Source organism: Mus caroli, chromosome 2, assembly GCF_900094665.2.
Source record: "Mus caroli chromosome 2, CAROLI_EIJ_v1.1, whole genome shotgun sequence".
In the NCBI taxonomy this organism is placed as follows: domain Eukaryota; kingdom Metazoa; phylum Chordata; class Mammalia; order Rodentia; family Muridae; genus Mus; species Mus caroli.
The window spans coordinates 22,811,081-22,831,701 of record NC_034571.1 but is presented as its reverse complement, the minus strand read 5'-3'; the positions used below and the strand labels follow the sequence as shown (position 1 = coordinate 22,831,701).

General features: G+C 49.3%; 2 protein-coding genes and 1 non-coding gene across 4 annotated transcripts in view; 1 reads left to right on the top strand and 2 right to left on the bottom strand.

The window, feature by feature from the left end:
• The first annotated feature begins 749 nt into the window (after window positions 1–749).
• On the top strand, window positions 750–11,149 carry Rexo4 (REX4 homolog, 3'-5' exonuclease). The gene is made up of 8 exons (XM_021150956.2): window positions 750–1,102; window positions 2,420–2,760; window positions 4,481–4,618; window positions 4,795–4,988; window positions 6,126–6,214; window positions 8,353–8,427; window positions 9,166–9,240; window positions 10,104–11,149. The coding sequence occupies exons 1-8, from the start codon at window positions 803–805 to the stop codon at window positions 10,221–10,223; spliced, it is 1,332 nt and encodes a 443-aa protein (XP_021006615.1). The 5' UTR covers window positions 750–802; the 3' UTR covers window positions 10,224–11,149.
• Window positions 11,150–11,216: 67 nt separating this feature from the next.
• Window positions 11,217–20,621, bottom strand: part of Stkld1 (serine/threonine kinase like domain containing 1) — a 20,418-nt gene continuing 11,013 nt past the window's right edge. For both annotated transcript variants that reach the window (XM_029470540.1, XM_021155523.2), the window contains exons 8-19: window positions 19,265–19,383; window positions 18,899–19,062; window positions 18,086–18,216; window positions 17,469–17,552; window positions 15,401–15,517; window positions 14,661–14,801; window positions 14,051–14,179; window positions 13,181–13,309; window positions 12,979–13,107; window positions 11,933–12,073; window positions 11,680–11,759; window positions 11,217–11,456 (exon numbers count right to left, since the gene is read on the bottom strand). In XM_029470540.1, coding sequence (XP_029326400.1) covers window positions 11,322–11,456; window positions 11,680–11,759; window positions 11,933–12,073; window positions 12,979–13,107; window positions 13,181–13,309; window positions 14,051–14,179; window positions 14,661–14,801; window positions 15,401–15,517; window positions 17,469–17,552; window positions 18,086–18,216; window positions 18,899–19,062; window positions 19,265–19,383 — 1,499 coding nt within the window. In that variant the 3' untranslated portion in view covers window positions 11,217–11,321. The remainder of the gene's footprint in view (window positions 11,457–11,679; window positions 11,760–11,932; window positions 12,074–12,978; window positions 13,108–13,180; window positions 13,310–14,050; window positions 14,180–14,660; window positions 14,802–15,400; window positions 15,518–17,468; window positions 17,553–18,085; window positions 18,217–18,898; window positions 19,063–19,264; window positions 19,384–20,621) is intronic.
• Window positions 14,398–14,504, bottom strand: LOC115030411. The gene has a single exon (XR_003836017.1). It is a non-coding gene; the product is annotated as a U6 spliceosomal RNA (small nuclear RNA).

Sequence of the window (20,621 nt, the reverse complement as noted above, 5' to 3'; positions counted from 1 at the left end):
TTTTTTTTTTTTTTTTTTTTTTTTTCTTTCTACTAGTAATCGAGTTGCTTGGACTTGCCCATACCTTCCTTAGGCCTAGTCTCTTTCACTGCCAATTTGAAGTGTGTTGCGGAATCTGCCTAGCCTCTGTGCTCAGAACTTGGTCTTGGGGGGCGCCGGGGAGGGGGTGTCCTGATTGGATATTTTTCCTAACAGCCACAATCAAGTCTCCCAAACCTTCTTACGTGGTCTGTTGGCTTTGCCGCTTATCTCTAGTCAGAGAAACCCGAGGGCAAACGATTCAACTGTGACCGCCCCATCTGTATTGCATTATCAGGATCAAGAATAGATTGCGGGTCATTAACACTGCGATTAAGAATGTATATGTATACGTATATAATCACAATTAAATTTTGCTTATCATTAATATCGGACACTGCTGGCGTGCCTTTGCAGTCAGCAAACCAGAGACGTGGGGAAGGCCTCGGTATTCGCAGTGTGTGGTTGTGCATAGGGCAACCTACACAAGACCCGCCTCTGCCTCTTCCGTACCCCCGTGAGTGCCACACCGAGAGTAGTCCCCCAGCCTTTTCCGGTGTCCCAGAGTCTCCTCATTTGCGCCCTTCCGGGACACCAGATCTTTGTGAAGGTCTGGGCTCCCTTCTGTCAAACTCTGGGTATCCAACCGCAGCGCTGCTAGCCAGGGCGGTCAGCCCCCAGTGTTAACTAGCGGGCTAGTCGCGGAGTCCGCATACGTGCGGAACCAAAGATGCAGTCTCGGTTTCTAACAGGTCGCGAAGAGAACAGCAACCCGGGTTCCCGCATGCGCAGTGGAGGCACGCTTGCCCCCTGGGAAATGTGTGCTTGCGCGGTCGCTGGAGTCGCGGTCTCTTCCCTGGTGGTTCGATCGGCGGAGAGCGGGGAGATGAAGACGAAGGCCACCGCGCCGGTGCCCCAACCTGGGCCTATCAGGAAGCTCGCTAGGAAGAAAGCCAAGAAGAAGTTCAGGAAGAGCAAAGCTCTGGCAGGAAGTGGGGCTCCGGGAAGCCGCCCGGCGGCTGTGGCAGGCCGACCGCCGAAGGCCCCCGAGAACTTTTCTCAAAATTGGAAAGCGCTGCAAGAGGTGAGACCGGCGACAGGCCACCTTCATCCCGAACTTTCTGTCAGGTAGCCACAGACCGCGAAGGAGGAAGGGATGTTGCCCTCTGCTTCATTCAAATTCTTTTTCTCAATTATAAATCACGTATCTAGGTTGCCACCCTGCCAACGTCTTAAACTATGTCCCAGAACTCTGGCCCAGTGGCTCTGGAACTCATGTAGCTCAGGGTATACCCACACTAGTGGTTGTCCTCCTACATTAGGTAGCCTCCCTAGTCCTGAGCCTCTATACCCACCCCCATTCATAAATTCTTCCATACTAGTTAGATGCTTTTTTTGTTTTTGTTTTTTCGAGACAGAGTTTCTCTGTGTAGCCCTGGCTGTCCTGGAACTCACTCTGTAGACCAGGCTGGCCTCGAACTCAGAAATCCGGCTGTCTCTGCCTCCCAAGTGCTGGAATTAAAGGCGTGTGTCACCACCGCCCGGCTTAGTTAGATGCTTTTACTGCCCTTGTTTCTTAGACAGAGAAATTGTGACACATAACTTACAGGGTTTGAGTTGAAAGTAGGTCACATACCGTGTAAACAGCAGAACTGGGATGCTGAATATGCCTTCACTGTTGTCTTCTAGGGAGTCTTGAGGAGTGTATGTCATGGAGCCTCCGTTAGTAAGAAAGACAATAAGGAATTTCTTGGCCTCCATAACAACACTCCACCTTGTTCCTTAGTGTGGATCTTCCAACAGGACACCCAGGAGCAGCCAAACCCTGTGGACAGTCAGGGCTGTGTATGCTGGTTCTTGTTCTTTCTCCCAAAAAAGTAAAGTGTGCAGGGAGGACATGTTTACTATAGGAAACTTGGATTTGGCTCTGGCTTCTACAAGAATCTAAATCCTTCAGGCCTTTTAAGTATTAGGGGAGTGAATAAGTAGAAACTCACTTCAACATCTCTTATCTTGTTGTGGTCTTAACTGGAGATTTGAACACAAGGAAGAAATTGGTCTCCTGGACCTCTCCTCTACCTGGATCAGCCGTATCTGGTTTCACAGGACTTCTTTCTTTCCATTGAACTCCCTTCCTCCAGGTCTTCCTCAGGTTCTGAGCTGTAGCCACCTCCAGAGATAAAGGAATTGATCACTGTGTCCCACAGTGTTGACCATGGAAGTCCCTAAGTGAAACTCCAAATAAAGAAGTGAAAAGCACCATTAGTGGTGATGGGAAGTGCATGGATGATAGAATACATGTACACACAAGTTTCTTGAACCTGTGGTATGTCAGTTCAAAATTAAATGTGGCTTTAAAAAAATAATAAATGTGGCTTATATTTAATTTTCATTCCATTAGCTACTGAAACAAAAGTCCCAGGCCCCAGAAAAACCTCTTGTCTCTCAGATGGATGACAAAATGCACCCCCAAATAATCCAGCAGAACAGAAAAAAGGCCTCAGATAAATCAAAGGGAGACAAGCAGAGGACAGAAAAGGCCAAGAGCACTAGTGGTTCTGTTACATCTGCACCTACGGACAGGAAGATACTAGTACCTCCCACAGATACCTCTGTAACAGAGCAGAAGAAAGGAGCCAAGAAGAGGACATATAGTGACATCTCTTCTCATCAAGGGGATCTCAAGCCTAAGTGGAAAGCTACGGAGGCAGCTGTTATCTTGAATCAGCCCACACCCACTGAGTAAGTATCAACTCTGCTGTGGTGCCTGGAACATCCACAGAAAGAGGTGATCCACTGTCTTCACCACCGTACGGCCCTGGTACAGTCTTCTACCCAACCCTATGATATTTGCTTGTTCGTCCCTTGTTTCTCCTAGAGTGTGGGCTGCTAAAGGCAGACCCTATTATACAGATAATACTGTGTCTTTGGGCCCCAGTGTAGAGCTTGGCATAAGGTAAGAGCCAACAAAAACTTTTTCATAGTGTGTGCTGGACCCAGAAGGACTCCTGTGAAACCCAGTCCTGCCTTTTTGCCAGTTGATGGCTTTGAATAGGTTTCTTGCATCCTTTTTTCCTCGGTGTGATTGTCATCTGTATGGTTAGGGGGACTGAAGTGCACTATGTGTTGCTTAGTGTCTTTTGCCTGCTTAATGAGCGCTGTGATAACACCTAACCTGGATGGGATATGCTTATAAGGCAGGTTGGCTTCCTGCTGCCTAGGATTTTCCTGCCTTCCCTTAAACCTAAAGAAAACCTTGGTCTGGGATTATACAGTGGAGGGTGCGGGCAAAGGGGAAGGAGAACATTTCTTTGGGAACTGGTATGAGAAGTGTGTTTATGAGAGTTGTGTCAGGTCAAGCTAAGTGAGCCCATGACAGGCTACAAGATTCAGCTGCTGAAGGGTAAAGGGACATGAGTTTAACTGCTTCTGCTGAGTTATATAAACAGGCTGGATTGGAGAGACTATAAGACCCTTCCCTCCTAAGGCTGATATAAGCAGGAAAGACACACAGGCATTTTACTTTAGCATTTGTGTGTGTGGCAGGAGGAGGTGTCAGGGTATCCTAGTGAAGAAAGCAAATGATCAGGAAGCATGCGGCCCATCAGTTGAACCTTTTTGAGTAAAGATACTGAATGTCTGGAATTCACCAGATAGCCATGAAACACCCAGTATCAACTCTCTCTCATTCTTCCAAAGTGTGAACAGGGTACAAAGCACAGGTCCCTTTCTTTTTTTTTTAAATTTTTTTATTTTTTTTTTGGTTTTCGAGACAGGGTTTCTCTGTGTAGCCTTTGCTGTCCTGGAACTAATTTTGTAGACCAGGCTGGCCTTGAACTCAGAAATCCGCCTGCCTCTGCCTCCCTAGTGCTGGAATTAAAGGCGTGTGCCTGGCTCACAGGTCCCTTTCTGCCATGCACTCCTCCTGCTTGTGTTTCTTGACCAGTAGCAAACCTACTGTGTAATTGGAAAATGTCTGGTCGTTATACTGAAGTAGGTTACATGCTTCTGTTTCACACTCTGTGTCTTATCTGTAGTTCTCCTAAGTCTTGGATCATAGACATATTTGCAAATTAAAAGAACAGTAGTGAGGGCTGGAAAGGTGGCTTAGGGGTTAAGAGCGCTGGCTGCTCCTCTAGAGACCTGAGTTAATAGAGACCTGAGTTAAGTCTCCAGTGCCAGAGATCCGATGATGCATGCCCTCTTCTGGCCATCAGGCGCCAGGCATGCAAGTGATAAATACAGTGCATGGGTGCATGCAGGCAAAACAGGATACAAATAGTAAAGGAATGTGTGAGAACAGATTCAGCTGGACTGAGTGTGGAGTGTAGAGGGGGAGCCATCCTGCCAGCCTTTATGGTGCTGCTCCTCACACCCTACCTGGTAGGCAGAGGTCCTGTTGCGAGGCATCCAAGTGTCCTGGGTCTTTTCACAGCCAGGCATTCTCATCTTTGTCTCATAGGGAAGACATCTGGTTTGATGATGTGGATCCAGATGATATTGAGGATGCCATAGGCCCAGAGGCAGCCATGCTGGTACGGAAGAGGCTGGGGCAGAAGAAGAGGACCATCTCCCTGGTGAAGGAACAAGCCTTTGGCGGGTAAGCTGGGCTCGGGCCATAGCTGCTGGCAATGTTACTCCTTCTGGGGCTGGGATCATGGGAAGCACTGAGCCATGACTACCCAGCAGTCATGGAGGTGCAGAATGAGGCTTGGCTCACTGGCCAAGAATCCCAGCCCATGATATCTATTACACTGGGGCCTTTGGTTCCCCTAGCCTGACAAAAGCCTTGGCCCTGGATTGTGAGATGGTAGGCGTGGGTCCCAAAGGGGAAGAGAGCATCGCAGCCCGTGTGTCCATCGTGAACCAGTATGGGAAGTGTGTTTATGACAAGTACGTCAAGCCAACTGAGCCAGTGACTGACTACAGGACAGCCGTCAGTGGGATCCGGCCTGAGAACCTGAAGCAGGGTATGACTGATGTCCGTAAGATTTGAGTGTAGTGGTGGAGATGGTAGCAGGACTCATTTCTCTTCAACTTCCCCTTCTGTGTTCCAGAACATGGCATGGCAGGGGTCCTGACACTGCTTAGCTCTTCCCCAGAGTAGCAGACTTTTCAGATACAAAAGGAAAGATACCTTTCCTGGCTGTTGTGCTGTTTGTGTCCTGGGCTCTTGGATTATTTTCTGTCTTGTGGCAGTAGGGAATAAACTGGAGCATGTTAGGGACCAGGAGGGAAATCTTGAAGAGTGAGTAGGCTACATGGTAGGAGCTGGGAGGACAGATCACAGGGTCTCTTTGGGAAATGAGTGCAGTAATGGCAGAGAGGCCTCCAGCAGGATCCTTGTGGTCATGACATTGAGAACAGGGTAGGGGGTCAGAAGACTGGTTCTGAGGCAGGAGCTAGGTAGGGAGGTAGCTGGAAGAAATGAGCCAACATAGCAGAGGGAGGCTGGGTCTGATTTGTAATAGGCGAGGACATCTAGGATTCTTGAGCCTGCCTCCTAGGGAGACCTGGAGACCACTAGGGATGCAACTGTGTTTTTTTTTTCCCCGTTCCTTACCACCCATTGCCTGTTTGCTTCTCCTGGTACCCATGGCCAACATAGTGTCTTTGTTGTTCCATAAACCGTAGGCTGGCCAGCCTCTCTTCTGAGATAGAAAGAGACCCTAGGGTCTGTGCAGTCTCCCTTGCACTGTCTGGTTCGGAAATCCAATCTGAGTCTACTTAGGAAGTCATAAGTATGAGAATGGGAAGCCTGTTGCCAAGTGTCCCTGAGATAGTCTAAATGTTCCTGGACTTCTAGGTTAGCAGTAGTTTGCTAACTAGTAGCAGTCCACTGACTGTGATTGGCTTAGAGTGGAGTTCTTGTCTTTTTTTCAACTGTCTCCAGAAGTGGGAGCAGAGCACAAGGCACAGTGGGGTGCCTCCTCGCCTTTCCACTTCCCTGGAAAAATGGACACTTCTAGGGACCTACCTCCCACCATAGCTTTGCGTATCATGAAGGGCCTGACCTGTTGTTACCAGTTGGGCCAGGAATGGAAGGAACTTCCCTTAGAATCTTAGTGAGTTATGTGGTGTTAATCATTTCTTCATTTGGTTTTCAGGAGAAGAGTTTGAAGTTGTGAAGAAGGAAGTGGCAGAGATGTTGAAGGGCAGAATCCTGGTGGGGCATGCGCTACACAATGATTTAAAGGTGCTGGGCTCTTCCATGTGAGCCACACAAGCCTTACATCCCTGTCTCCAAAAGCACTACTCTGGAGGCTTTTTCATTTTGATTTTTTATCTCGACTTGGGATTTCTCTAGGAATAGTGTCAGGTACCTGATGTCTGGCTGTGTTCAAGAGACCACATTAGGTACTTTTTGGAGTCCCGACTACATTGGGGATTTCAGTGCCAGAGTATTGACAACTCAAAGTAGGGGGGTTTTGAATGTCACCTACCTGACATGGCAGATGGCCTGGTGTTAGCTGTGTGCTCCAGGGCCAGAGACAAATCTATGCACCCTGTCAGAGTCCTAGGGTTCTTGTTATGTGTCCAGTTTATATCTGGGCATTGCTGCGATGCTGGAAGCCCACCTACCTGGGTTTATTAAATGGATCACTTTAAGTTCACAAGCAACCTGCTGCCTAATCCATTTGAGGGTGCAGCAGGAAAATGGGAGCATAGTCGACTTGGCAAAAGGGACACCTCTGTTGTCACCTGGTGTGGTAGACTCCAGAGACAAGGTTTCTTTGTAGCCCTGCTGTCCTAGAACTCACTAAGTAGAACAGGCTGGCCTGGAATGCAAGGGATCCACCTGCCTCTCTGCCTCCTGAGTTCTGGGATTAAAGATTACTTATTTTTCTGTGCATTGATGCTTTGCCTACCCTATGTGACAGTGCCAGATCTCCTGGGACTGGTGTTGTAGACAGTTGTGAGCTCCCATATGAATTCAGGACATTGAACCCAGATCCTCTGGAAGGGATCCAGAGCATCCAGTGCTCTCAACTGCTAAGCCATCTCTCCAGCCCCAGAGATTCTAATGCCAGACATCAGAGCCTTGCCAGGTACACCAGGAGTTAGACAATGTAAACAGATCTTGTTTAATCCTTTGAGGAATAGACTTTTGTGGGTAGCAGAGCTAAGTGTTAGGGGGTTGGGAGCAGATTCCAGGGAAGCAGTGGATATGCATTCAGGTGACTTCTCCACGGCTCCTCAGCATCCCAAGTTTCTGAGTTGAATGTTGCTGCCGCTTCAGCTATCCCTATAGGAAAGGAACTGAATGGGCATGTGTTTCCTCAGGGTGTCATTCCAGCTAGTCACCTCCTTTACAGGCCAACCATACAGCCAGCCAATTAGGTGACTGAGCTCAGAGGACTCTACCGAGTGCTAGGGCATGTGACATCTAGCTTCTACCCTTTTAGATTCCTGCCGATTAGACAGTGGACCTTGTCCTTCCTGGATGTGATCTGTAGTGCCACTGTATTCACGTGTTTCAGGAACCTCTAGATGGGAGTTTAATTCTCATTCAAATATTTGGGGCTAGAGATGTATGTAGCTCAGTGGCAGAATGCATGCTTCATGTGTAAAGGCCCACGGTTTCATCCCAGCACCAAAAAAAGAAAATAACAAATGTTCCAACAATTAAAAATTAACCAAAGTCAACTGCTCACTGATATGATGAGTCACCTTGGAAAAGACTGCCACCAGGGCCACACCTGCCTCCTCTAGTGGCTCACTTTTTTGGACCATATGAGTCTAGAAGTCTGTTACATTGCGGGGTGAGCTGTTAAATTTCATGTCTTGCTTCCCCATGTGAACAACCAGCTCAGAGAAGTCAGTTGCAGGTTGACTTTTTCGCAACATCATTGATGTCAAGATTTTATTTATTTTTCTTTTCTTTATTTATTTATTATAATTAAGTGCACTGTAGCTGTCTTCAGACACACCAGAAGAGGGCATCAGATCTCATTATAGATGGTTGTGAGCCACCATGTGGTTGCTGGGAATTGAACTCAGGACCTCTGGAAGAGCAGACAGTGCTCTAGACCACTGAGCCATCTCACCAGCCCCTATTTTTCTTGAGACAGGGTCTCACTATATAGTCCTGGCTTGCCTTGAACTCACAAGAGATCTACCTGCATCTATCTCCAGAGTGCTAGGATTAAAAGTATGCAGCATGCCTGGCCAAGATTTTATTTTTATTAACATGGTTCTGAATGTTGGGCATCACCTTAAGTCAGGGAAATGACCTTGAGAAACTGCTTTTTCCTGAGTGTTAGCACCCTGCGGTGTAGCCCTGTGCGATGCATTGCTGCAAACTGAATGGAAATACTTGTCATTTTCTTGTAGGTTTTGTTCCTTGACCATCCAAAAAAGAAAATCAGGGACACTCAGAAATTCAAACCATTCAGGAGTCGAGTAAAGGTACGGAATGAATGAGTCTTGGGCCGTGAGTAGCCCCTGGCACTGACCCCTCTGGCTAAAGGGATTTAGTTTGTTTTGGTTTCTCACTTTAACCTTTAAGAGTACTTGTCACTGAAGTCTGGCAACCTGATTTTGATCCCTGGAACTCCCATGAAGGCAGGAGAGGTTGTCCTCAGATATGGCTCAGTGGTTAAGAGTACTCGGCACTCTTGCAAAGGACCTGAGTTCAATTCTCAGCACTCACGTCAGGTTACTCGAAATCCCTGTAACTCCAGTACCAGGAACCCTGACATCTCTGGCCTTCTCAGGCCCTGCAATTATGTGCACATGCCAACATGCAGCCAGACATACCTATATATAACTAAAAAGAACTTTTAAAAAAAAAATTAAGCCAAGTGTAGCGGCTCACACCTTTAATCCCAGCACTAAGGAGGTAAAGATAGGCAGATCTCTTGAGTTTGAAGCCAGCCTAGTCTACAAGGAGAAACCCTATCTTTAAAAAAACTAAAATAATTAAAAGCACTCTACCACTTGGAATATTGCCAGCCCCAGCTCTTCCTCTACTGGCTGATGAGCAATGTCATAAGCCATAGCAGGCTGATGGTTGCAGTTGTAAGTGCCACATACTCCTGGTGAAAGGGAAAGTGCGGGTCACTCGATGTGCTCAGGCGCCAGCTGTGTCCTCTGTGGGCACAACCTGTGGAAGCAACACATTCAGTGGAATTCTTTTCTCTACAGAGTGGACGACCGTCTCTGAAACGGCTTTCTGAGAAAATTCTGGGGATCAGGGTCCAACAGGCAGAGCACTGCTCAGTGAGTATCATTGGGTTACAGCCCCTGACTTTTTAACACCTAGGGGTGGTTCATTTGACCATAGAAACAGGAAAGGACTCTAGGCAGAGCAGGCTTACAGAATGTTGTTATATCTTACATATTTACATTTCACTTGAACTCAATACAAAGAATAATATAGAGTAAGGATTTGGAACAAAATTCACCAGTCTAATTGAAGGCTGTTTGTATACTTCCAGTTATTGACTAATAATACCTGAGGTGAGGACTTCATGGTGATGAGGCTTAGCTGATTGGAGAGATGCCAAGGAGGAAGGAGAAACAGGTCACTCTTGGCAGAACTGACTGGTGCCATTTGACCTCCCACTAGACCCAGCTCTGAAAGGTCCCACTACCCCTACACTGCCACACTAGGCTCCTGCGTGAGGGGTAGAACCTTTCCAAACCCTAGCAAAGGTGCTTTAGGACTTTGTGATTTGAGGTTCTCAGTCCTAACAGGTCCTCCTGGCCAGGCAGTTTGCTTCAGGAGAACAGGTTCCCCTGTGGTGTAGCCTCTGACTCTTTGAACCCTTTTGCCTGTCTCAGCTGTGTCTGCTGTGAAGCTCCAGCTTCCTCCTGCTGTGGGGCCTCCCTTTCTGCCCCTATAAACAGAGTGGCTGAGTTTGAAGCACAGGAAGTTAGATTCAGATTCTGCTAAAAGTGGTGCCCTGATCTCTGCCCTTCCATAGTCACCCAGGGAGAGGTGTGTGTGTGTGTGTGTGTTGGCTTTGCAGCCCCAGTAGTGTGGCTATCATGAAGACTCAGTAGTTGTAGGGTTACTTCTGTGGCCTGTAGTCATGTGTTCTCACTAGCTGGCTGGTTGAACATTACCGTCTGTCACCCAGATCCAGGATGCCCAGGCAGCAATGAGGCTTTACATCATGGTGAAACGGGAATGGGAGAGCATTACTGCAGACCGGCGTGCCCCAGCTGCCACTCTACAGCGCTGCATCAAGAACTCTTAGCACCATCCTACTGCTGTCGCCACCACCCTGTCCGTCAGTGACTTCTCAATCCAGTGGCAGTTGGGATGGGGTTATGAGGCCTGTTAGGTCTATGCACAGCAGGGACTCTGTCTCTGGTGAGCTTTCTCAGAGCCATGGCTGCAGGCCTGTGGCATGTGAGCTGCTGGAACGGCCTCTTGAACATCCAGGGCCTAATCCCGCACCTGTGTGTTGAGGTAGACTGGTCAGATACAGGGCAGAAGTCAGGGGTGTAGGTTCAGAGGGAGGAGAACATCATTGGAATGGATGAGAGTGCTGCAGAGTCTATGTCTGCTGACCATCTGAGCTACCACTTAACAATGAGCATAGCTGGTCTCAGCCAGGGTACTCAGCACCTTCCCTTAAGGAGCAAGAAGCGTCTTCTCTGTCAGGTAAGGGGATAAGCTCTGCTGGATCTAAAGGATCCAGGCTAAGGGCATTCAGTCTGCTGCAAACCAATCTGGCCAGCACAGCAACCACCCATTGAGGACTTTCTTAAAGCTACTGGGCTGGAGGTCCTTTCCCACTCCTTTGTCCTTTGCTTGGCCTAAGATGCCAATGCCCTGTCATGTTTTCATGTTTTCCCCAGAGAGTCCTTGGGGTGAGCCTTGGGGCACAGGTACACTCTGAGTTCTGAGATCCTACCATGTGGAACAGTGTAAGCAGAAAGGCCATCTTCCCACTGTCCTGCCAGCAGCTGTTCTGGCTAGCAGCAATCACAGAGTGACCAGTGAACTTTATGGACTTAGCTGACAACTCCTAGAACACGTGCACCCATGCATATGATGACAGATGTCTGCCTTTAATGCAGCTGTGGACTGAGGTGTGGCTCAGAGGACACTTGTTCACTAAGTGTAAGACCCTGGAATCCTTCCCTAGAACTGTCAGAAATAAATGGATGGATCAAATGGAGTGTGTGGAAGTTCAGGTTTTTTTCCCATCATCAAGGCAGGACCACTGACAGCAGGCCAGGCATGCCAGAAACAGCCTAGGGCTTCTTTTATTAGTCACCATGGGGTACAAAATTAATACTGGACCTAGTGATTCTTTCCCTTACCACAGGACCAGAAGGGCAGCATGTCAGGGCCTGAAGAGGGGCTCTCCCTGCAGTGGGGCTTCCTGCCCTGCAGGAGGCTCAAGCTGATCCTCCTGGAGGCCAGGGTGTGCATTTGCTTCCAGTACCTGGAGTATCTCATCAGCGTAAGAAATCAGCTCCTGGAAGGAGGAAACAAGAGAACCATTTGCTACAGTGGCCTCAGGATCCAGGAGCAATTACTTTGACAACATAACTCCTACTGATGGGATCTTTCAGGTGGTCTGGCTGCACTTCCCATTTGGGATTGGATTCAGCCCAGTCACAGGGAAAGGCATCATGTGGAGCTATGAGTCAGTGCAGTGCAAGGGTTCTGGCTCAATACAAGGAGTCATCATCACTTACCAGGCTGGAGGTAAAGCGCCCCCGGATCACCTGGACTAGGTCTTTGATGCCTCCAGACTCCATCTCTGGCAGGATCTCCTCTGCAGGGGAGCAGAGAAGATGGAGAAGATGGTGAGGCTCAGGAAACCCGCTCACCAGCCAGTTATGGTGCCACTGACTCAGAGTGGATAAGTGGCAAGGTATAGGGGTTTGAGACCAGGCTCTGGGGCTCCTTCCCTTCCTGCCACAGAGAGGACAAGGTAAGGGTCCTCACTGTAGGAGGTCAGATGGGCCAACAGCATGCAGAGGTTCTCCACCACCTCAGGGTCATCCTTGTAGAGCTTGTAGATATCTTGGATGAGGTGGAGGCCGCTGCTGCCCTCTTCCAGTACTACTATTCGGAAGGCCACCAGTTCTGGAGTAGGGAGGCAAGGAGATTTGTGTGTATAATATAGTCCAGTATAGCTCCTTTGCAGCCACCCTTATTTCTCAGTTCCCTGTCCTCATTGTCCCTGGGAAGTAGCATGACTGGGCGTAGGGTTGCTGGGAGAGCTCTTCTGCCAGGAGCCCTAGCTTTCTGTAAAGGAAGCTCCTAAGTCAGGGCTGTCCCCTGCTCTGTAAATGGTAAGAGGTGTTTGCAACACTTGGCTTCTCTTCAGCTCTGCACTTGTTGGCAATGAGCGCCATGCCCAAGGGAAATACAGTGCTTATGTTCCTCTTCCCTGCAAGAAATGGAATGGAGGCCTTGGTGTGGTGCTGTGTAGAAGGGGCTCCTGTGCAGGTGGCCCTCTCACCCTGCAGCAGTTAACTGCACCTAAAAGGGGCTGAAACTTCCCTTACAAGGTACTTTGTTTAAGGGTGTCAAGAGGAAATAAGATTCCCAAGTGCCCTTCAGGAGGCCCCACCAGTTTGAGTAGCCCAGTCGACTGTCATGAGTAGAAATGAGCAGGAGTGAAAGCAAGGAGACAGCCCTTGGAGCCCTGAAGGACCCGGGTGGGGTGGGAGCATTCCTACCATATGCTGCTCGGGACCATGGCCTGTCCCTGGGCCCAGGGTTCCCTACAAAGAAAGACTGCCAGTGCTTAGTATGAGACCTGGCATAAGCTTGGACTTGGAGATGGACCTATATGTAGGAGACTCATGTGGCTATAGGATGTGTATATAGTGGGGATGGGGGGTAGACATAAGATACCAAACATGGACAAGTCCCAGTGGTGTTTCCTGGAAGCTATTTCTTCCTGTTCTAGTGTGGGGTCATCATTGGAGGGAGCTGGCTTTTGTTCCACCCCCAGCTGGCAACTTGACTTGTCCCAGACTTACCTGACACCTTTGCGAGGCTGGCCAAGCCACGGAATGCATTGTTCACCAGCAGTACTCTGCCAGGGCACAGCTGGATGCTTCTCAGAAGCAGCACTACCACCTGCTCAAACTGACTCTCCTTTATGCAGCCTACAAAGAACAAGCCTTGTTGTCTGTGTGTCCAGGGTCACCCTCCCTGTTACCAAGGCCTCGGGCTGCTCACCCAACAAGGACAGCAGCCAGAGCACCGCACAGCCAGCCTCCGCTACTTCCACGTCCTCCGGATGAGTAGCCAGCACCCAGGTGACCATGCCTGAGAGCTGCTCCAAGGGCTCTTTGTCCACAGTGACAACTAGACCCAGGACAAAGATGGGGACACCAGGCCAGGTATGAACAGCAGCACCAGCTGTCTGTGTGCCCCTCTACACTGTTCCCTCCCACCAGAACAACAGAGAATCAAGTGGACATGAGGGAAATGTCCTCAGAGATGGAAAATGGGGCTTTCCACTGCCAGTGTTTGCAGTAGAGTCATCAATAGAGACGGGGACTTTCAGCATTAGTGGCATTAGCAGGATCTCTGTGGTATTTTGGGGTTGGCATGGCTTGGAGCTCTTTCCTTGGCAAAATAGTATCTAGAAGAGAAGGTCAGGCCTAGAAACCCCCATTCAAAACCCAAACCAGGATAGGGCCTCAAATGCTCTAGTGACCTCTGGAGCCAGGGGCAGCCTACTCATTGGACAAGGTGTTCTAACTTAGCCCACTAGTGTCACTGTGCCCTCTTTGAGCCATGGGGCCTGGGATTGCCCTCCTATGCTTAAGGAACAAGATAGAGTAGCTGCAGTTCTTAACCTGTTCTTCACGACAGCTGGTCACTACACTTCATGTTGTAGTGACCCCCAACCATAAAATTATTTTTGTTGCTACTTCATAACTGTAATTTCGCTACTATTATGGACTATAATGTAAATATCTGTGTTTCCTGATAGTCTTAGGCAGCCCCTATAAAAGGGTTATGCCTGTGGGGTCAAGATCCACAGGTTGAAAACTGCTCTAGTAGATCTCATGTAGTAGGGCTTATGCAGGAGGGCCTCACCATCTACCAGGAGGGACCAGAGCAGGCTCAGGATAGAGAGGCAGATGTCCCTGTCCTCTTGGAAGTGCTCCAGGTGCTCTTGGGCAAGCTGAAACAACCCCTCCTCTTCCAGCTCTTCTGAGATCTGTCCTGTAGGCAGCCATAAACACTTGGAGGGGAAGTTTCCAAGAAGCCTTCCCCAGCACTACCTTTTCCCAGTGGGCTGATGCCAATACCTAGTCTGCCTGGCTGGTCTACTTTAATGCCTAAGCCTAATATCCCTCTCACCCAAGTGGGCTTAGTGTGGATGGGTAAGAAGTCTGAGTGGCCCAGTGCCTAGCCTTGACTTGACCAACTAGCCAGCCATTCAATTCTTGGCCACTGTCCCGAGTTTCCGTGTCATCCTTGCACAGGGGCCATGCTAATCTTCTCTGTATCGTTCCAATTTTAGTATATGTGCTGCCGAAGCGAGCACCTGTCCCAAGTTTCCAAGCAGTGCCCATGGCTGCCACTCAAAACAGAGAACAGCATGACTATCCATCTTGGGCATGGGCCCCTCTCCTGCCCATCTCCCAAGGCCTCTATTCTGTCCCTGAATTTTTAGAGCAGAAACAGCAAAAGGCCAGCACACCTTGGCTGGAAATAATGGCGAGCACGTTGTAGACCACATTAACAAGCCTTTCAGAGTTAGGATGGCTCCGCAAGGTATCCATCAGGAAGGAGATGATCAAACTGCTCCTTGGGATCTCAGCTTCTGGGTCCTTTGCCAGTGCTGATTGGGCCAAGGAAAGAACATCAGTCAACCCACAGCTAGGGCTCTAAGATGGAAAGGTGACCTCCCTCACTGGGGATAGCATCACCTCTTTGAATCAAAGTGTTTATGGGCTCTTGCCCAGTGGTACAGTGATTGCCTGGCATGCAAGAGGACCTGGTTTTGACACACAAGCCCTGAGAAAAAGACCCAGTCTGTGTGGAGGTTAGGCCCTCAGTATTAAGACTGGAAAGGTAAAAGGGTAACGAGATGCTCCAGGCTTAAAGATGGCACTAGGTAAGTTCTTCAGTGTAGTGCTGTCCCCTGCTGGCAGTCACATCCTCCAAACCTCTCCTGGTCAAGAAAGCCCAGAAGACCAACCTATCTAACTCCTGTGTCATAGCTGGGGAACTTGTCCAGGGTCCCAGCAGGCTGCATCGGGCCCCATGTAGACCCAGTGTATACAGACTCAACTATGCCCTCTCTCACTCTGAGGTGGAGTCACATAGGCACAAAAGGGAACAACAGACTGGAGAGGCAGATGCTAGGGATGGATGGGAAGTTGAAGGAACTGAAGAGACAGAGGGTCTGGGAGGGAAGAGCTCCTCTACCCTGCCCACCTTGGCCAAGAACACGCAGCAGAAGGGAGCAGGTGCTGAGCAGAATATCCAGGATCCGCCCATGCTGCGTTACGATGGTGATCACCTCCTCCACCAGCTCTGTGGGCCATGGCAGGCCTGTGGAGTACACAGCATAGGGGAAGCACAGGAGGAGCTGGACTGTGTGACCCAGACATGGTACCCAGAGGATCCAGGTGGGTGAACACAAGGGCAGAGAAGGGTGACCAGCACACATGTTCATAGAATACGAGCAGTTGATCATCTGCCAAGGTCCACCTTCTGGGTTGTCCAGGCTCATTTGGAGTTCCTGCGCCTCAGCCTCCAGAGTAACAGACCACAGGTACATGACACCGTGCCCAGCTCTGCCAAGGCATTTACTTGGAGCAGCCTCATGAAACAGGTCTCTCTTTTCAGCCCTCACTTTCAGAACAACGCTGAAAGGGAGGGATGAGCATTAGGCATTGCAGAGCCCTGTAAACTCAGCCTGACTGTGTGACTCCAGGGCCTGTGGCTGCGACTGAGCTGAGACTTGGATTGTGCTAAGGATCTTACTGGTTCCCAGGAAACAGCTACAGCAAACCCACTCTGATGAGGCTGAGCAAGAGGCAGCTCTGGGTGGTGGGTGAGGCCAGCTGTTGGGCATTATTGCCCATTTCCCCAAAAGGCAAATCTACCTTGTCCTGGATTTTATCTTTGTCACAGTTCAGCTATAAAAGGGACTTCGGGAGAGTAATGGCCAATATGAGGGACCTGTTAACTTGCTAGGGGTCAACTCAGTCTCCTAGTAATCTCCACTGCCCTCGCCACCGGGACAGATCTTTGATGCCCTTTGGATGTGTTTTCTGTATGAATAGGTACATAATTGGGCAGGTACGGGTAAGGTGAGTGGGTGAAGAGATGAAAGGTTTCAGGAAGGAAAGAGTATATGGGTGCCATACAGGTGTGATATTTGAGCAGGAGAGACAGGAAAGCACGTTTGCAGAATTTCCCAAGAAGCTTAATACCCATCAAAAGCAATGCTGGGAAAGAGCTGTTCTCAAGCAGTCTGGTAGGGGCCAGGTTGGTATGCCTATGAAGGCTGGTGTGGTGGTTTAAATATGGTTGGCCCAGGAAGTGCACTATTAGGAGGTGTGGCCTTATTGGAAGACGTGTGTCACTGGGGATGGGCTTTGAGACCCTCCTCCTGGCTGTCTGGAAGAGAGTCTTCTGTTTGCCTTTAGAACAAGAAGTGGAACTCTCAGCTCCTCCAGCACCATGCCTGCTTGGATACTGCCATGCTTCCTCCCATGATGATAATGGGCTGAACCTCAGAACCTGTAAGCCAGCCCCAATTAAATGTCCTTTATCAGAGTTGCTTTGATCATGGTGTGTCTTTACAGCAATGGAAACCCTACAACAGATGGTATGTAGTGTTCACACTCTGATATCCAAATGTACATCTGACAAGCACATACAGGCAGAATGCCAAGTGGCTGGTATGCCAGGTGATCAGTCATAATGCTGTTTATAAAAGTAGAAAACAAGCAACTCAGATGCCCACTACAGAGATGATGGGGCAGGTGTGATGGTGCATGCTTGTAGTTGCAGGTACTTCTGAGGCGGAAGGGTCACAAGTTCAAGGACTTTTTGAGTTTGAGACTACTAGCATAGGCAATTTAGACTTTCTCAAACTACACACAAACAAGAGCTGGGGAGGTAGCTCAGTTAACCAGCATTGCACAAGGTCCTAGGATCCATCCCTCGTACCACCATGTCCCCCCCAAAAGACTCTTTTTGTTTTTTGTTTGTTTGTTTAACAAAACAAAAACCCAAGGCCTTAACTCCCTGTAGATCAGGCTGGCTAGCTCTCAATCTTCTTGCCTTGGCCTCCCTGATGCTAGATGGATTTCCTGTTGACCTGTTGAAACCATGCAGAGTAGCCAGCCTCTCTCCCACCCTCCTCTGCTAGTAAGCACAGAATCAGTCAGTCCCAGTTAGTAGTCCTGGCCAGAAAAGTCTGTAGTAAAAGGTTGGCAGTCGCCACCTCCCAGCCTTTCCTGGGAGTCTGGGGAAGGCATAGGACCTTTACCTAGCTGGTCCTCTGGCATTGTCAGCAACTTGTTAATGGCTCTGAGCTGGACCTCTGGTCGACTGGAGAAATTCTGCATGACATCTGCAGGGAGAAGGAATGGAGAGCCCAACTGAGGACCAAGCCGTGGAGGAGCAGAACCTAGCCTTGCAGCAATCAGGCCACAAAGTCTGTGCTCTCAGCTTCACCTTTCAGAGGGTGCTCTGGCCAAGAGACTGACCGAAAATCAAACCCAAGTCTCTGCGAGCCAATCCCTGAGTCACAGTGCCTGCTGTCGTTCACAAAGGAAGCACACAGCCGGCTGCCTAGGGGGTGCAGTCAAAGGGCACAGGACTCTGGAGAACATGGGCAGTGAGCAGGTCTTAACTGTCTTAACTACACAGGGGATATGACCAATGAGAACAGGGAAAATTGGCAGAACCAGGCTACTGGAAGCAAGGGTATACATTATGTACGGGGGGAGGGGGGGTGGACCTGGAAACTGTTCCCACTCACTAATCATGCATAAACACCAGGTCTAGGACCAAGTTGTGGGAGAGAGACACCAAGCATCTGAAACTAGTGCCAAGGCCGGCCCCCACACCTCCCAGCACTATCCAGGGCATCCCCACCATCACCTAAGATGTTGGCCATGTTGCCTTCAAGCAGCACGTCAGTGATGAAGATGGGGACCTTCTGCCGCTGCATATTCAGCGCAACAGAAGAGCTTTTGAAGGAGTTGCTCATGAAGGTGACTTGCATCACATCCCTGGCAAAGGGGCAGAGAATACCAGTGGCTTCCCATAGGACCATCCCTCATAGCCATGAGCTGTGGGTGACCTATAACAGCAGACACTGAACACAGGCTTCCTGGTGGGTGGGTGGGCTCTCAGTGTTCCATGTGTACCTAGTAACTAGCTTTGTAGTTCCACCTACTCTACTCTGAAATCACAGGACTCCCTCCATGGCAGGGCCCCCAAAGATGGTCCTGGGTCCAGCACTTCTTGCCTTCATACCCCGTCTTCCTTAAAAACATATGAACAGGTTTTCTGATTGACATTATTAGAATGGAAACTTTTTCTGGTCTTCTGAAAGTGATACATGTGTCCTTAAGGTTAAGTCCCTGCACCCAGTGGGAAAGTAGGGCTGCCTGCATCTTTTTTGAAGAGACATGTATTCAAGCCATATAAATACACCTGTAATTCCAGCAGTCGGGAAGCTGAGGCAGGAGGATCACTTTAGATTCACAGCTAGCCTGGGACATAGACCTAATCTAAAAACAAAACAAAACAAAACAAAACAAAAAAAAAACCCACCATATATTTAAGATTAGTGGCTGTCATGTAGTTGAGGGATACGTGTGGGGCAATCAGGACAGCTCTGTATGTTAAGATGGGAAGATGCTGAAAGGTACCCAGATAGGTTAAAAGAAGACCCAGCTCTAAGCTCACTTGATTGCCAGTCGGTCGGAGGGGTTGATATGCAGCATGAAGGGCAGAAGCAAATAGTAGATGTCTGTACCAGGGATTTGCTTCTCCTCCATGGTTTTCAGGATGGGCTTCAGGCTGCCTGGATGATGGCGGATGGCCTTCCGCAGTTGCATGGCTTCTGTGTCCTTCAAGGAAAGAGGGCATCACCTGGGCTTTTCTCAGCCAGGAAGGTAACTGCTGCTATCAGTGCTCCCTCATCAGGCCCAGCAAGACTGAGGCAGGGGCCTGAGGAAAGTAAGCATAGTATAGCCTCCATGGACCAGAGAAAGGGACAGGGAGGCATGGTAGGTAGGATGAAAGCAGGCAGCCCCACCACGGGAAGCTCACGTTCAGGAAGGAGCAAGTGGCCATGTCTAGAATGATGCAGCCCAGAGACCAGATGTCGGATTTGGTGGAGAAGGAGAATTTGAGAGCTTCAGGAGCCATCCAGGACTTCTGGCAGGGGTCTGCGGACAGGATCAAGGTGGAAGGACCACTGAGTGCTATGTTCTCTGGGGACAAGGGGCAGGACAGAGCCAGCCTGACCCCCAGCATTACCACTCCTCTTTTAGTTGTTTTGAGAGGGGGTCACCTGTATCCCAGATGTGCCTCCACCTCCCAGTGCTGAGACTACAGCCTTGCCCCACTGGACTCAGCTACACTGTCCTGGTTTCAGTGGTCTTTGGCAAGGGCTTCAGACAGAAGTCCTTTAGTCACCCTCTTTGGGTGGGATGAAAAGTGCAAGCTGAGGCAGTGAGGCCACTGTCCTGACAGACCTTAATCTCCACCAGGGAGGCTTGTCCATCTGGGTAGGTTTCTGTCTGTCTGTATGACAACAGGCAGGAGATGAGAGGCATGTTCCAGAAAAGCCAAAGTGTAGCCCTCTTTGAACAGCTCATCCCCTCTAAATGTTAGGAGCTTAGGGCAAAGTTCTGGCTGCATTTCCTTATTCCTAAACCATGCAGAAAGAGCCACCAGTGTAGTACCCTTACCCTGTTCTAACTGGACTCAGATAGTCACTCCATTTCTAAACCTCCAATCCCCAGCCAAACAGCGAAGGATGGGACTCCAAGGACACACCCCATCAATACCTCCATATAACCCTTTCTTTTTTCTTTAAAGTTTCTCTCTCTCTCTCTCTCTCTCTCTCTCTCTCTCTCTCTCTCTCTCTCTCTCTCTCTTTCAGATTGATTTATTTAATGTATATGAGGAGTACACTGTAGCTGTCTGCAGACACACCAGAAGAGGGCATCAGGTCCCATTACAGATGGTTGTGAGCCACCATGTGGTTGCTGGGATTTGAACTCAGGACCTCTGGAAGAGCAATCAGTGCTCTTAACTGCTGAGCCATCCCTCCAGCCCCATATAACCCTTTCTTGTACCCACTTACTCATCAACCCAACCACCTGTCCACCCATCGATCCACTTGCCCACCTATCCTCTGTGTGCCAAGGACAACCATTGCCACCACAGGACTCTGAGGTCTCTTCCCAGGTTGCTCTGTCTGTTGTGACAGCTGTTACAGGCTTGATATACTCCACCCCTTTTACTCTAACATCTTTCCATCTCCTGGACTATTTCAGGTCTCTGTCTAACATGCATAGTCAGTGCCTACATCCCAGAGGACTTCTGTACTCCTGTTTGTAGCTTCTGTCCTTTTTGGGTCTTTCTTCCCCCACAAGAATTAACATCTTTTTTTTTTTTT